The following is a 12974-nucleotide window of genomic DNA, read 5'->3' as shown; positions in this document are numbered from 1 at the left end:
TGCTGAAGGAGAAAATAGCTTCCCGTACGTTCGTTCCTTCCCTCCACAGCAGAGGCTTACAGCTCCACCAACAACAGAGAACCTTCCCCTCCGTGCCTGCTGACTTTATAGGGCACAGCGAGATGATGTGGAGGCAGTGCCTGTGCCCTGGGAGAAGCCCAGGTCCTGGGGATGCTGTACAGGCATGGGACTTACAGGAGAGGAGGAGAAGGGAGGCAGCTGATGGCTGCAGCACTGCACCCAGTTGCACTTTGCAGTAAAGCACCAGGCAGTTTTTAGGAGGGATGCAGGAGGGATGGCCGCGGGGGTGGATGGGGACCTATCCCACTCTCACGTCCCCGCTGCACATCCCAAGCGGAGGAGCTGCTCCTGTCCCTCACCCGGAGCCGGACCACCTGGGCGACGGAGGGCTCGTTCTCCCGCAGGGCCCCCAGGTATGCCTCCTTTTGGAAGGTGGGGATGTTGTCATTGACGTCGAGGACATTGATCCTGACGCGCCCTGTCGTCTCCTCCCCGCCACCGTCCCGGGCGATGACAGTCAGGGTGTAGCGCTGTGTGGTCTCAAAGTCCAGCCGAGCCGTCAGGAGGATTACACCTGTGTCCTTATCCATCGAGAAACTGAGGGGACAGGAAAGGAAGGGGAAAGTCCTGGTGACCACATCCTAGAGATGGAGCGATGGGGTGCCAGCAGCCTGACAGGCAGCACTGTAGTGGGTGAAGTTCATGACTTTCTTCTGAGGGATATTAGGACCCAGAGCATATTCAAGAGCTTAGCGCAGGTGAGGGGGTAAAAATCCTCAGCGTGGCTCTACACCAGGGGTCCTCAAACTTTTTAACCAGGGGGCCATCTGCGGCTGCTTGGTTTCCCCCCCCAACCCCCGGCGGGGGGGTCTGTAAATACCGGGGGCCGGATTGAGGACCCTGGGGGCCATATCCAGCCTGTGGGCCGTAGCTTGAGGACCCCTGGTCTACAGGCAGAGAAAGCGGATTCAGGGGCCCCCAGATCCTTCTGCTAGGCAGCCCACACGCCTCCCCCAGCTGCTCACCATGAGTGGGTTGCACGCGATGCTCCAGGGCCAACAACTTGCTGGAAAATGCGTTTATTGGTCCCAAGCAATGCTGGTGCCTGTAGGTCCTGATTTAGTAAAGCAATTAAATGTGCCGAGCACCAGGCATATGCTCAAGTTAACTCAACCCTTTGGGAGACAGCATAGTGGGGTTTCCAGAGGTTCTCTCACAGGTAGGACATAACAAATACTCTTAATTGCCACGTGACTTCTGAGCAAGGTTAGAAGAGTCTTTTGAAGAATCAAAGTCATGCCAGTGGTTCAGTCACACTCACCGGTCAGGGTCATCGCTGAAAAAATAACTGACTTTCCCGTATGTGCCCACATCGTTGTCAGTTGCCTGAAAAAATAAGTTAATTATAAATGAAGGTATTTATGGGAATGTCGCATTATACACACCAGTGAATCCACTACATCCTCTTTACCTGCTTCTGCCCAGTGCAGACCTTGTGTGCTGCTGTTTATCACCTGAGAGATGCAGGGCTGGGGCTGTCTGCGCCCCCCTGGGTTATCCTGCACGTCCCTGACTTGCAGCCTGCTCTAGATAACAGCCTTCCATCGACATCTCTCAGTATCAATCCCAAAACCTTTGGCAGAGGAAAATTTTATGCTTACTTACTTTCCCTGACATACTAAGCTAACCTGGGAAGCGCATGTGAAATAAAGATTTCCATGGACAATTCTTGCAGGCTGCCCATCCTGGCCCCGTGAAGCCAAAAGAGTCAGCACACCACATCCACAGCTCTTACCATTCCACGTGCATTCAGGGCTGGCAGCATACCGGGGTCTGCGGGGAGAGAAATAACAGCCTATCCTGCTTCAAAATTCCCCCCCACCTCCAAATTAAAATACAGACCAGGAAAAGCAAGGAAAGAGATTTAGACCTTGCTTTCCACGAGCAGCTCCTGCTGGACAACCCTTCTGGGGGTTCAGCCTGCTGCAACCCCACTGACGGACCGATGCCTCTCGGGATGCTGCGGCGTGGGCGTGCAGCACCGGCTCTCAGCCGAGCTGCTGCCAGTGGCAGGACTGGATGCACATACCCTGCCGCCAGCTGCTGAAGCTGGAGCAGGCTGGTCACGGCTAGGCAACCAGCACCTTCTGGGGACGGTGTGCGAAACTTGGTGTGTCAGCTCTGGATGAGCAAGGCAAGATTTATGTATGTTTTAAAGTCTTTTCTCTAATGAATATATAAAATATGCATGAGCGGCGGCAGGAAAAAAGGAGCAGAAAATTTCATTTTTAGGTGAGAAAAGTGGAATACAAGCCCCAAAATATACTTTTTCTCCCCCAGTATATTTTCTAAATTGAGTCCTGTCTGGATTACTTAGACACCAACAGGTCTGTGAAAAAGCAGGGTCAGAGACACATTTTATGTCCAAATACCAGCGAAAGGCTGTATTTTAGGACTGGCATGGAACACAACCCGTTCCTGAAACCTTCCTGATTTACCGATGGCCTTGATTACCCTTGACAGCAGAGTAGGAGCTTGAGTACATCAAACTGCTTTACCCCGTGTGCCGCTTACCTGCCACACCATGGGGTGGCAGAGAGGAAAAAGGCATTAAAACTAGCCAGGATTAATTCATTTTTTTTCTCCCCAAACGCTCCCCCAGCCTGAGTGGTAAATTCCTGCTGCTTTACACCAGCTGAAGGGTGTGCTGGTGGAGCCAACCTTTCAGATCCACTGATTTTGCTGGTTTTCCTCTCCACTGCTAAGGTGCAATTAACTTTTTGCATGCATAGCAGCTGCATTCAGTAAAATGGAACAAACCTGCCGAAACCTGCCCCAAGAGATGCACCTGCTCCTGGAGGGCAAGCCCCCTCTGGGGTACATCACCCTCTACAGAGAACACCTATGAAGGTGCTCCATCCCAGACAGAGCCTAGGTGCTTTCCTGAATGGAAGGGGGGTTAATCTACTATCTGCCCACCCCAGCTTTCCTCAGCCAATTAATACTGGTATTAATCCCCCTTCCTAACACTTGCCACCAGCCCAGGTGGGTGTGAATCGTGGTGGCAAACTCCCAAAGCATGACTGGGGTTGGCCAACAAGGGCCCTGGGTCTCCCCTCTCAAAAATCCTTTAGTGCTTTGAGCATCCTCAGCATTGCCTGATACGAGCCAGCCCTTGACCTCCCAGCCAGGATTTCTCCCAGTGTTACTTCTGTGCCCACAACCTCTGTGAACCCTTAGGTCCCATTAATCCCTAAGTGGCTGGTGCGAGAGCAGAGCCCAGAAAGGCATTTTCCAAGCACCTGGATCAGCTGGTGATAAGATAATGATTTACAGGGGGCCATGACAGTGCGACAAAGCACAGGCAAAACTAATTCCCTTCATTTGGCCCCATACAATTGCACTTGTAAGTGTTTATTGTGGTGACAGACAACACTGGGAAAGTGTAATTTTCTTCTGCCAGGGAAAAAAATATAGGGAAGAGGAAGGTTAAAAGAAGGTTAGCACAGAGCTGCTCAGCATGGGAGGCAGCGGGACCCTGGGGAGATGAGCCAAGAGGGTGGGCTCGACTCTGAGCTGCAGCAATGCTGGACCAGCCAAAAGCACCAGCAAGGCAAAGCATCCCACCCATGAGGAGCCAGGAGGCCAGGCAGCCTAACTGTGCCCTGTACACCACCTCACCAGTCGGGCTAATTAATTACCCCGATTTACACCAGGAGAGGTGGGAGGTGATGCCTGCTTGATGGCTTTTCTGGCAACTGAACATCATGGACATAATGCAGGGCAATGGAGCAGGTTACTTGAGCGTGACAGGGAATATGCAAAAAGCAAAACCATGCACGCTCAGCATATTTAATTTTGGATCTATGCTTGTTTCCGCATTACCAAACTTCTTCCCTCTAAGGGTAAAAAAGATGCTCAGATGCTTGAACCCCTGGGGAGACAACACACACCCACTTTGCAAAGCAATCCCAAGGGCTCCCAGGGAGCACAGGAGACCCGCATGCAGAATATTCCAAATCCCACCAAGCCGGTGGCTTTCTGGGGCCTTTCGCAATCCCTGAGTACCAGCTGTTTTCCTGCAGCTTGCCCCCCTTGCCGACTGGTCCCCCCCCCCGGCACGCATGCATCCATCCCCACAGCCCGGGGATGAAAGGCATCTGGCTGGAAGTTTCCCAGGGTTCCACCTGGAGAAGCAATCAAATGGCTTTTACGGCTGCTCCTCTCCTGCCCAGAATATTAAAGTAGGATTTGCCCATTGGAGCCTGCAAAAGGGCAGGATGAAAACACAGGTCCACATCTGTACTCTTATGAGCTGTCACCAGCACAGACCATTTCTAAAGAAACTACATTTGCGCAGCTAAACTCTGGGAGAGCGGCAAGAAAAGGAAGCCTGGATAACACAAAGGATTAATTTACTGAGCTGCAGCACAGCGTGCGTACCCAGCACGTGAATCACAGGCACACGAAAATACCCACAGCCCAGATCTCCATCGATCTCCCTCCCCCACGCACAAATATTTTGGATGTCTCCCTTTTGTTCCCACCAAGGGCCATCATGTCCATCCTTCCCCAGCAGCTCACAGGCCAGCAGAGCCAGAGACAAAAGCAAGGAGCCAGCAAGTGGTTCTGCTCTCGTGGGCAAATCTGCAGGAAAGGGCATGTCGTCCAATTTGTTCGGGAAACAATAGCAATGTTTGACATGTCATCAGGATTGATGGAGCAGAAATTTACATGGGAGAATTCAGTTTTAAACAGCTCCACGGAGCTTTGCCGGTAATGGTTTCGACATTCATCATCCGCCAAGCCCCACTCAATGACTCCTTAAACTGCCCGAGATTAACTCTACTCACAGCAGCTTCAAGGGAGCACGGCAGGAGGAGCGGGGAAGGGCTTAGAGAGCCAAGAAGAGCCTTTCAGGGCAGCGCGGATCCCCCGCGGAGCCCCTGGGAACGGCAGTCCTCCCCCCCAGAGCAGTCAGACAAGGATGAGCAGCTGGAGGTTGGTTGCAGGGGTGAGCAAAGCGTGATGGAAGGACAACTTGTTGCTGTCTGGATGAGACGGTCTGCCATGTCCTGCCTGCCTGAAGAGGGCCTCTGCCGGCACCAAGGGAGTCAAACCCCTCCACACGGGGCTGCCGGAGTGGGTCCCAGCTGGGTTTGTTCTCATTTGCCCTCTTTGTTTTTCTCTTCCCTACCTTGCATGTAGAAGCCAGGAAATAAAAATTGATGAGGAGCAAATTGCTTTGGCCAGAATCTCTCTGCTTAAAAGAGTTGTAGCAAGAAAGCAATTACAGAACATCAAAAAGCTGTCAGGGTACCAGAGTGACTGGGCGTGACTCTCATCCTGCCACTGCCTGCCTGCTCCCGTGGCCACACCAGGTGGGCAGCAAGGAGACCAAGGCTCTGCCACTCCTGTAAGATGCCTGGGGCTTGGGCCACAGGATAAAGCAAATGGGAGGGGAACTCCCATCTGCTTCCTACTTTTTTTCAGTTTTCTAGGAAAATGATGCAGATAAGGTTGCTCCTTGAGGCAGATTGGGCAGCCACGTGCTGCTCAGACCCATGGTACAAGCAACACAGGGTGGGGAGCCATACCCTGTCATCATGCTGGTTTTTGGAGCCACCTAAACCTGCATGTGTTAAACAGCAAACAACCCTTCTTAAATGCCACTTATTGCAATCTTCAGGTCCCAAGGGAGTAACAGCTAACCTCTGGTATCTACCGAGACTGGGATTTGATTTGGGGGAGAGAAACATGAAGGGCCAAGAGCTTCCACAAGAAGCAGCTGCCAGGCTGCAAAACCAGATTGAGAAAACCAACGGAAAACCTACTCGAAGTCATTACATGGAAAACAGCTCTGACTGGCATCACCCGCCCTGATCATGCTCTTTCCCAGGCATTTAAAGAGCAGCTGCCTGGTGGGAGGTGGCAATCAGGCATGAGCAGAGCCGGTGGCAGGCCAGTGTCATCGTGCCAGAGCCCAGTGGCATGATTAGCCTGGAAGGAGGGAGACAGGAGTAGGAGGGAGACAGGAGTGGGGAACCAGAGCAATGCTGGGGTACCATTTCTGCCACATCCCTAGCAGCTCCAGACCATGGTTGAGCTGGAAGCTCAGTCACCACTAGTGACCCCAGAGGGCTGCACTGAACCTGCCTTGAGGGGGGGAAAAATAGCCAATCAACCCCCCTGGGAACTGCAGAGCTTTTCCCCACCTCTTCTGCCAGCCACCGGGGAAAACAACAGCCTCCTTGATTGTGTTTTATAACAGCGTTCCCTGCAACATCAGCTCCTTGCAAAGCGAGGTTAACACTTGCCTGGGCAGCCTTGATTTAGCAGAGAGTAATTTACTGTAGCCGGGCTGTTGCAATATCTGGAGACCAGGGTTTCAAACGCGAGCTGACAGAAGATGGCCCTTGAGTGAGAGCAGCAGGCACATCAAGCATAGGTTTTCACTGTGCAAGATGACACCAAGACCATTTAGACACCCACCTCGGTGGGTTTTGCTGGAGCTCTGCGCTGGAGCTGGGTGCAAGCACTCCACTAATGAACCGTATTGATTTCATATTCTCCTGTTGTCCACCTAAATGGCAAGTGGCACATCTGATAGATTAAATAACTACACAATTGCCTGGCCTGACGTCTCACTTTGCTGTTGGGTCTCTAATGAATTTTACAGCCCAGCAAAACGGAAGAAATTAAGGTCAAAGTCTGGTGGAAGAAATATAAATCCCCAATGATCTCTGAAGTATTCGCAAGAGCTTCTGGAAGCCAGTCGTGCCTCCCACCATCTGCAATTCCAATTCATCCAGGTGCCGAGCATCACCTGGGGCACAGCAGGGAGAGAGGGAAAAAAAAGCAAAGGAGTGGGGAAGAGCCGAATTGGTTGTTGCCTGGAGATGGACATGGACATGTTGAATCCCAACCTGGAGAAACGGAATGGCAAAGCCCAACCTTTGTCCAGCAGGAGTGAAGATAATTCACCCTGTAACTGGATGCAGCCCATGGTTGCTTCAAGGGTGACTCAAACCCAGCCAGAGAGCAGGCTTTTCAGTTTGTCAGCAAGGGGTAGCAAGCCCAAAACACATCCCTGCCAGGCACAGGCATTCCCAGAGAGAGCAACAGGGATGATCCTTGTTCAGACCAAGAAATACCATAGTCTGGAAGCCGTAGGCTGAGCTCTTGGAAGAAAACATTCCTGCTCCCCAGGAGCTGGAAACTACACCCAGGTCTCAGTCAGACACCAAGCAGGCACTTCTCAGGGGTGTTTTAGGGGACAGAGAGCCTTAGCTTTACTCCTGTGACTAGAAATAGCAAAGGAGAAGATCGAGCAAAGCTTATGGCCCAAGGCAGAAGCAGCCTCTGGGTGGTGCGATGGATCTCAGGAGGCTGATTTACACATCTCATGGCTCCCAAACGACTGGTTTGGATAAATTATCCTCCCCTTAACACCCCAGCAGCAGCTCATCAGCAGCACAAGGAACTGCACAAGGTCATCTGTCCACAGGGTGACATTGCCTCTGTCACAGCATTGCTTTGGCTAACAGCACCCGCTGGGTGCCAGTTCGCAAGGGAGCTCTTTGCTCGAGGAAACAGAGCCCTAGCTGGTTTGGGAGAGACGTGGGTGCTAGTGGCAGGGCCGGAGTCAGCTTAGAAAACAAAATCCCAGGAGAAAAGCTCTGTTGGAGCTTTGCAGGTGGGAAAGCACAGCAGTTGCCCTTGCTCAGAGGTGCCGAGTTTGAGAGAGGACATACCGAGGTGAAGGTGCCGATGGCCCTGAAGGGACTGCTGATAAGGACATGTGAAACTGGGGTGTTCACATGGCAGCAAGCATCGCCTCGGGAAAATATTCTCCCTTCATCTCCCAGCCACCTTTCAAATCACCAGCCAAAGCCCACAGCAAGGGAAAACCACCCAACCCTGTCTCCTACTGGGAACACTGGGTAGGGTGGGGGAAATCCTGCTGCCTGGCTTGTGTTCTGCTGGATGCAATTTAGACAGCAGCAAGTCTGGATTTGCTCCATGTTTTTCTTTCTCATCCCACAGTCTGGACTTGTTTTTTTGGGGGGTTGGGGGGCTGTGATTTTGTTTTGTTTCTCCTACCCCTACGCTTTAGCTGTGCATTTATCCTGACAGCTCCATCAGGACAGGGAGCGGCTGCAAAAGCTGCAGTAAGTGTCTCTCCTCAGCGCTCAGGCTGTCATGACTCCTATTCCACCCTATTTCGGTTTTACGGATTGATATTTAGATTAAAGAGATAAACACAGCCAAAGAGCACTGGGCCCTGACAGAAAGATGAGGACTTCAGATCTGTCAATCACACCGCTACCTGGTAACCCCCTCCTCCCCTTCCCTTTATTTACAGAGCTGGGTTGATAAGAATATTTAACGGGAACAAGGAGCGCAAGCATATTTTTATGTTTTTAATAAAACAAGAAGCGAGCAGGAAGACGACAAGCCATTCATGTTTAACTTTCCAGGCAATTTGGAATCATCCACTTTGATTATTTAACTATTTACTGTTTCATGTATTTGCAGTTTTCCTCTCCTCTTGCAGATAAAGGATTCAATTTTCTTTTAAGCAGTGGGGAAATTGGAAGAGATTTTGTTCTGTTTAAGCACAGCTGGAGTCGAAGCACTTTGGGGGGTGGGGTGGGGGGGCTGAGAATAACAAGATCAATTAAGATGCTAAAGGAGATGGGGGGGTGGGGGGGATTGAGAACAACAAGATCAATTAAGATGCTAACAGGGAGGCTTAGCTGTGTGGGCCAGGGAGGGGAGAAGGACTGGAAGGAGGGACAAAGCCCAGCTTGGAGGACATCAGAAATGTTTTCCTATTTCCATCAGTGACCTGTGAACTCGCCCCTGCTTTCCTAAACGTCCTCTTCCCATGCCTGAGCCCATCCTCTGCAACATCCAGCTCGCCCTGGATGTTTGGCTGGCAGTTCCCCATTACCACCTCCCTTGCGTTCACCCTCCCCATCAAGGGCTCTCTGATACATTTTCTGTTCACTTCAGGCAGAAAGAAAGGATGGAGGCTGACCTGGAAATCCTGGTGTTTGACCATCCTTCACTCCCCAAACCCATGAGGGAAGGCAGGGGAGGTGCAAGCTACTTCTAACATAGGTGCAGGGGGTGACTCCCTGTAGAGCAGAACACAAACTCACCCACCCCCCCCACCCCCCCCGAGAAAAATTTAGAGGGTCAGTCAACTGCAAAAGGTTGAGAAGCCCTGCGCTATCCTCACAGCAGCAGCAGGGAATGCTGTCCTGCTGACCACCAATGCCCCATGAGATGATGGACTGCACCACTCTCTGGTCCTAATGCTGGGAGAGCACCCCAGGCACCACGGATGGGGCACGGGATAGTTTATCTCTGATTCCCCACAGAAGCTGAAAGTATGCTCATCGCTGGAAGCCCTTTAATCTATCAATTGATTCATAAGGCATTTCCCCACCTCACTCCCTGCTCTGACAGGCTATGTTCCTTACTCCATGCAACCCTCCCAAAATCGGGAGCAATATAGGCTTTTCCCTCAGGGCTGGTCCACACAGTCACCAGCACCAGCAGCTCAGAGCTACAGCTAGCCTCTCCACTCAACCTCTGCAACCACCGCTGTTTAACTCAGACTGTTTCTGCGTCCTGTATTCACTTTTTCTCCAAGAAAAAGAAAGGGAATTAAAAGCTTTGGACATCATCAAGAAACAAGGCAGTGGGAACTACACGGACATTAGGGGAAAGTGGGTGCCTTTGGCCAGGGATGGAGGGATGCAGGCTGGGGTGAGACCTGAAGGCTGCACAGGCAACTGGAGGAACCTCCCCAGGTTTGCAAAGCCCCATCCCACATGCACGTGGAGTAGGACAAACCCAGAGGGATGCAACCCTCCCAGGCACCCCAAAGCTGCCCTGGGACTGCTACAAAGCTCCAGGCCAGGATGCATGAGCCCAAGGACCATGGCATCCCTGTTCCCCCCCCTCAAACTCATGCCATTGGCAGGGTGATGGCTGATTGAGAAAGCGATTTGCATTTTAAATAGGTGCTTATTGATGTCTGCAACTCTCCTTCCCAGGGTGAGAAAACTACATTATTACTTTCTCGTTGACTGGCATTTACAGCTGGCTGGAAAGAAGGGGAAAGAAAATCAGGCCAGGATCGATTTTCCCATCCCCGATGTGAGGCCAAAGAGAGATCGAAGAAGCAGAAGAAAACTGACAGCTGGGTGGTAAAGGAGAGAAACTTTGCCAACCAAATTAAAGGCTGCATTAATGAGGAGAGCAATAGAAGGTTAATTAGCGCATTTACTTCATTAGGCTCTTACTAACAAGGCTTCTCCCAAGGAAGTGCAGTGGCAGGGAGGGGGAAGATGAGAATCCAGGTGAATGGATGTGTCAGGGATGATGATCAGGGAGGGGACAACCCGTGGAGGGTAGCAAAAAGGGACTGTTCAGGAATGCGAACCAGACTCTCTCTATATAGAACAATACATACACACACATATGTAAGAATACACAGGCTAATGCATTTGCAAAAAAGACAGGGACCTTCTCTTCCCACCCTACTTCGTAAAACAATCTGAAACTCAGAAAAAAAAAACCAAAAAGGGAAGTGGTGTTTTTTTAAAGCACAAGACTGTTTTACAAATTCAGGTTATTGAGACCCTAGGGAACACGGTGCTTATTTTACCCACCTTGCTGCATACCACAAGCTACAGAAAAACATTCCCACACTGAAATCGATGCCTGATGGCACTGCAGTTTATAGTCTGAGGTGTGCGGACTGCTGGAGATTCTCAGACTATTCCTGAGGGTCTGCAAAAGATAACTTGGGAAAGCACACCAGCAGGCTCGTCCAAAAATGTTGTGGAAGTTAGAGGGACATTTCAAAGCTCTGAAAAGTCTCAGCATCCCCTTCAGACTTTCCAAGGGTGGTTGTCACGGGGAGAAACCCAGCACCATCCCAGACCAGACGTACTTCTAGGTAAGCAGGACACCAAGGCAAGGCAAAGAGCATAACCTCGCAAGGATGTGGGAGGATAAGGTCCCAGGGAGAAGGCAGTCACTAACTCAGCAAGGATTTGGGGCAGATCGCTATGCAACCATCCCAGGGAGGCGTTGACACCGTTTTCAAAGCGTAGCTCATCTGATCCACGCCAGAGAGAGGTGCCTGAATGGGTGGCTGCCTCGTCTGACCTGGCCTGCATAAAAAAGAGCTGGTAGGAGAGCATCGGTAACCACAGGGCTTAAAGGCCCTGCTGGGAGCTGCTTGTGTGGGGGTTGAAGGTGGGCAGCTGGATAATGCACTCCCTGCAGACTGCTCTGTGCCTCCCCCGCCTCATCCCAGCCGTTTGCCAGGGAGCGTGGGCTGGGAGGGGGGCCACGCAGCAGCCTTCCCAGCTCGCTCCTGCTTGCCAGCCAGCTGATGGAGCCCGCAGCCACCGATCCCAGCCTGCGCAGCCACGCCAGACCAGGGCAAATAAAGCAGAAAAGAGGGATCACGGAGCTAGGATTACTTTCCACACTTCCCTGGAGAACCATTTTTCTCCAGACCCTTCAAGGCAAATCAAATGCACTGTGTGTTAAAAACAAGTTACTCTTGGTTTGTTTGGGCTTTAATGATTTTGGTTATCGGAGCTTTTCAGGAGGACTTCACTGTGCAGATCCATAGTGCACGAAGAGCTTAAGGAGACCTCCCGCCCCTTAATTCTTACCTTTTGCTGGGTCTTCTTAGGCCCCCTCACCATTCCTCCAGGTCTAGCAAATACATCAGCAACGGAAAGCAAAGCACGCACCTGTACCATCATGCAGGTCCTGGTTTTTGGGAAGCTGGCACCACACTGAGCCCAGCTCACAGCAGCTGCTCTCAAAGCAGCAGCGTCTGAAGGCAGGTTTGGAGGGGCACCGTGCTCTCCGCTCCACCCATCCCAGTACTCAGACCCTGCAGTCTTGCAAGGCAGCAGGACCCAGGCATGCCACAGACTCCGTGCAACAGGGGCCAATACCTGCTTGTACCTCCCCTGCTCTTCCCAGCCAAGCATCCTCCACCACACACAAGGGGCACGGCTGGTGCCAGAGCCCCAGCACGCCACTGAAAGGACAGGAGGGGATGCTGGACTGAATCTCACTCCTCTTCTTGTTGTGGGGAGCTCACTGGAATCTGGGCTGGGTCATGGTGACCCCAGAAGCAAGGCCATGTTTTCATAGCTTCTTCCACCCAAAAAAGTTTCTCAGCTGAAAGCTCCATGTAGTGCCATTGACTCTCCACCTCCCCAGGTCACAGAAGAGCTCCTCGTGGGGGCCCCACCACAGCTAGTGGCATGTGAGCTCAGGGGACTGCTTTCAAAGCCTCCACATCTGGGAAAGGAAGCAGCAGAGACATGAGCAACCGGCATCAGTCCTCTTCACAGCCATGGGGCATAGGACACAGACTTTTCTTTCTGCTCTCATCTCAGCTGATGTGCTACACGGGGGCTTGTGAAACAGTGATACTACACCCTGCTGTCGGCAATGAGGCAGTTTAGAGCAGGATGGAGAGTAGCAGTAGCATGGGGACACATGCCTGAGGGCTTCTGCTGCCTCTGGACTCAAACAGAACTAATGGACTGGCCCCACTACATACTCTGTAGTCCCAGACCTCACCCCCTGCCCAGCGCTCTGTCCCAAAGCAGAGGGCATTCCTTCTGGGTCTCCCTGCCTCATTCCCTGCTCCCATGCAATTACTCTTCCCCTGTAGAGATCTGCCCTGGGAATGTCACTGTGCCTGACCTCGCTTCCTGCAAGGCTTGTTTCAATACTGTTAGAGTAAGGCATGGATGTCGGACTGTACCCTTTTATCCATCCCTCCATCATCTGCCTGTTGATTTGTCCTTCTTTGTAACAGATACAGTTTCCATCTGGGCTGAGATCTGCATCTGCGTCACTACTCCAGCAGCTCATCCTCTCCTCCAGCTACTGGC

The 12974-nt window shown here is 51.8% G+C and overlaps 1 protein-coding gene across 1 annotated transcript in view; it reads right to left on the bottom strand.

Annotated features, from left to right (window-relative positions):
* Window positions 1-12974, bottom strand: part of LOC121093814 (cadherin-23-like) — a 67483-nt gene that overhangs the window by 14415 nt on the left and 40094 nt on the right. The window contains exons 9-10 of the mRNA XM_040606687.1: window positions 1343-1407; window positions 381-618 (exon numbers count right to left, since the gene is read on the bottom strand). Of these exons, the coding sequence (XP_040462621.1) occupies window positions 381-618; window positions 1343-1407 (303 nt within the window). The remainder of the gene's footprint in view (window positions 1-380; window positions 619-1342; window positions 1408-12974) is intronic.

The sequence above is a fragment of the Falco naumanni genome, chromosome 9 (genome assembly GCF_017639655.2).
Source record: "Falco naumanni isolate bFalNau1 chromosome 9, bFalNau1.pat, whole genome shotgun sequence".
NCBI classification, from domain to species: domain Eukaryota; kingdom Metazoa; phylum Chordata; class Aves; order Falconiformes; family Falconidae; genus Falco; species Falco naumanni.
This window is presented reverse-complemented; position numbering and strand designations above follow the sequence as displayed.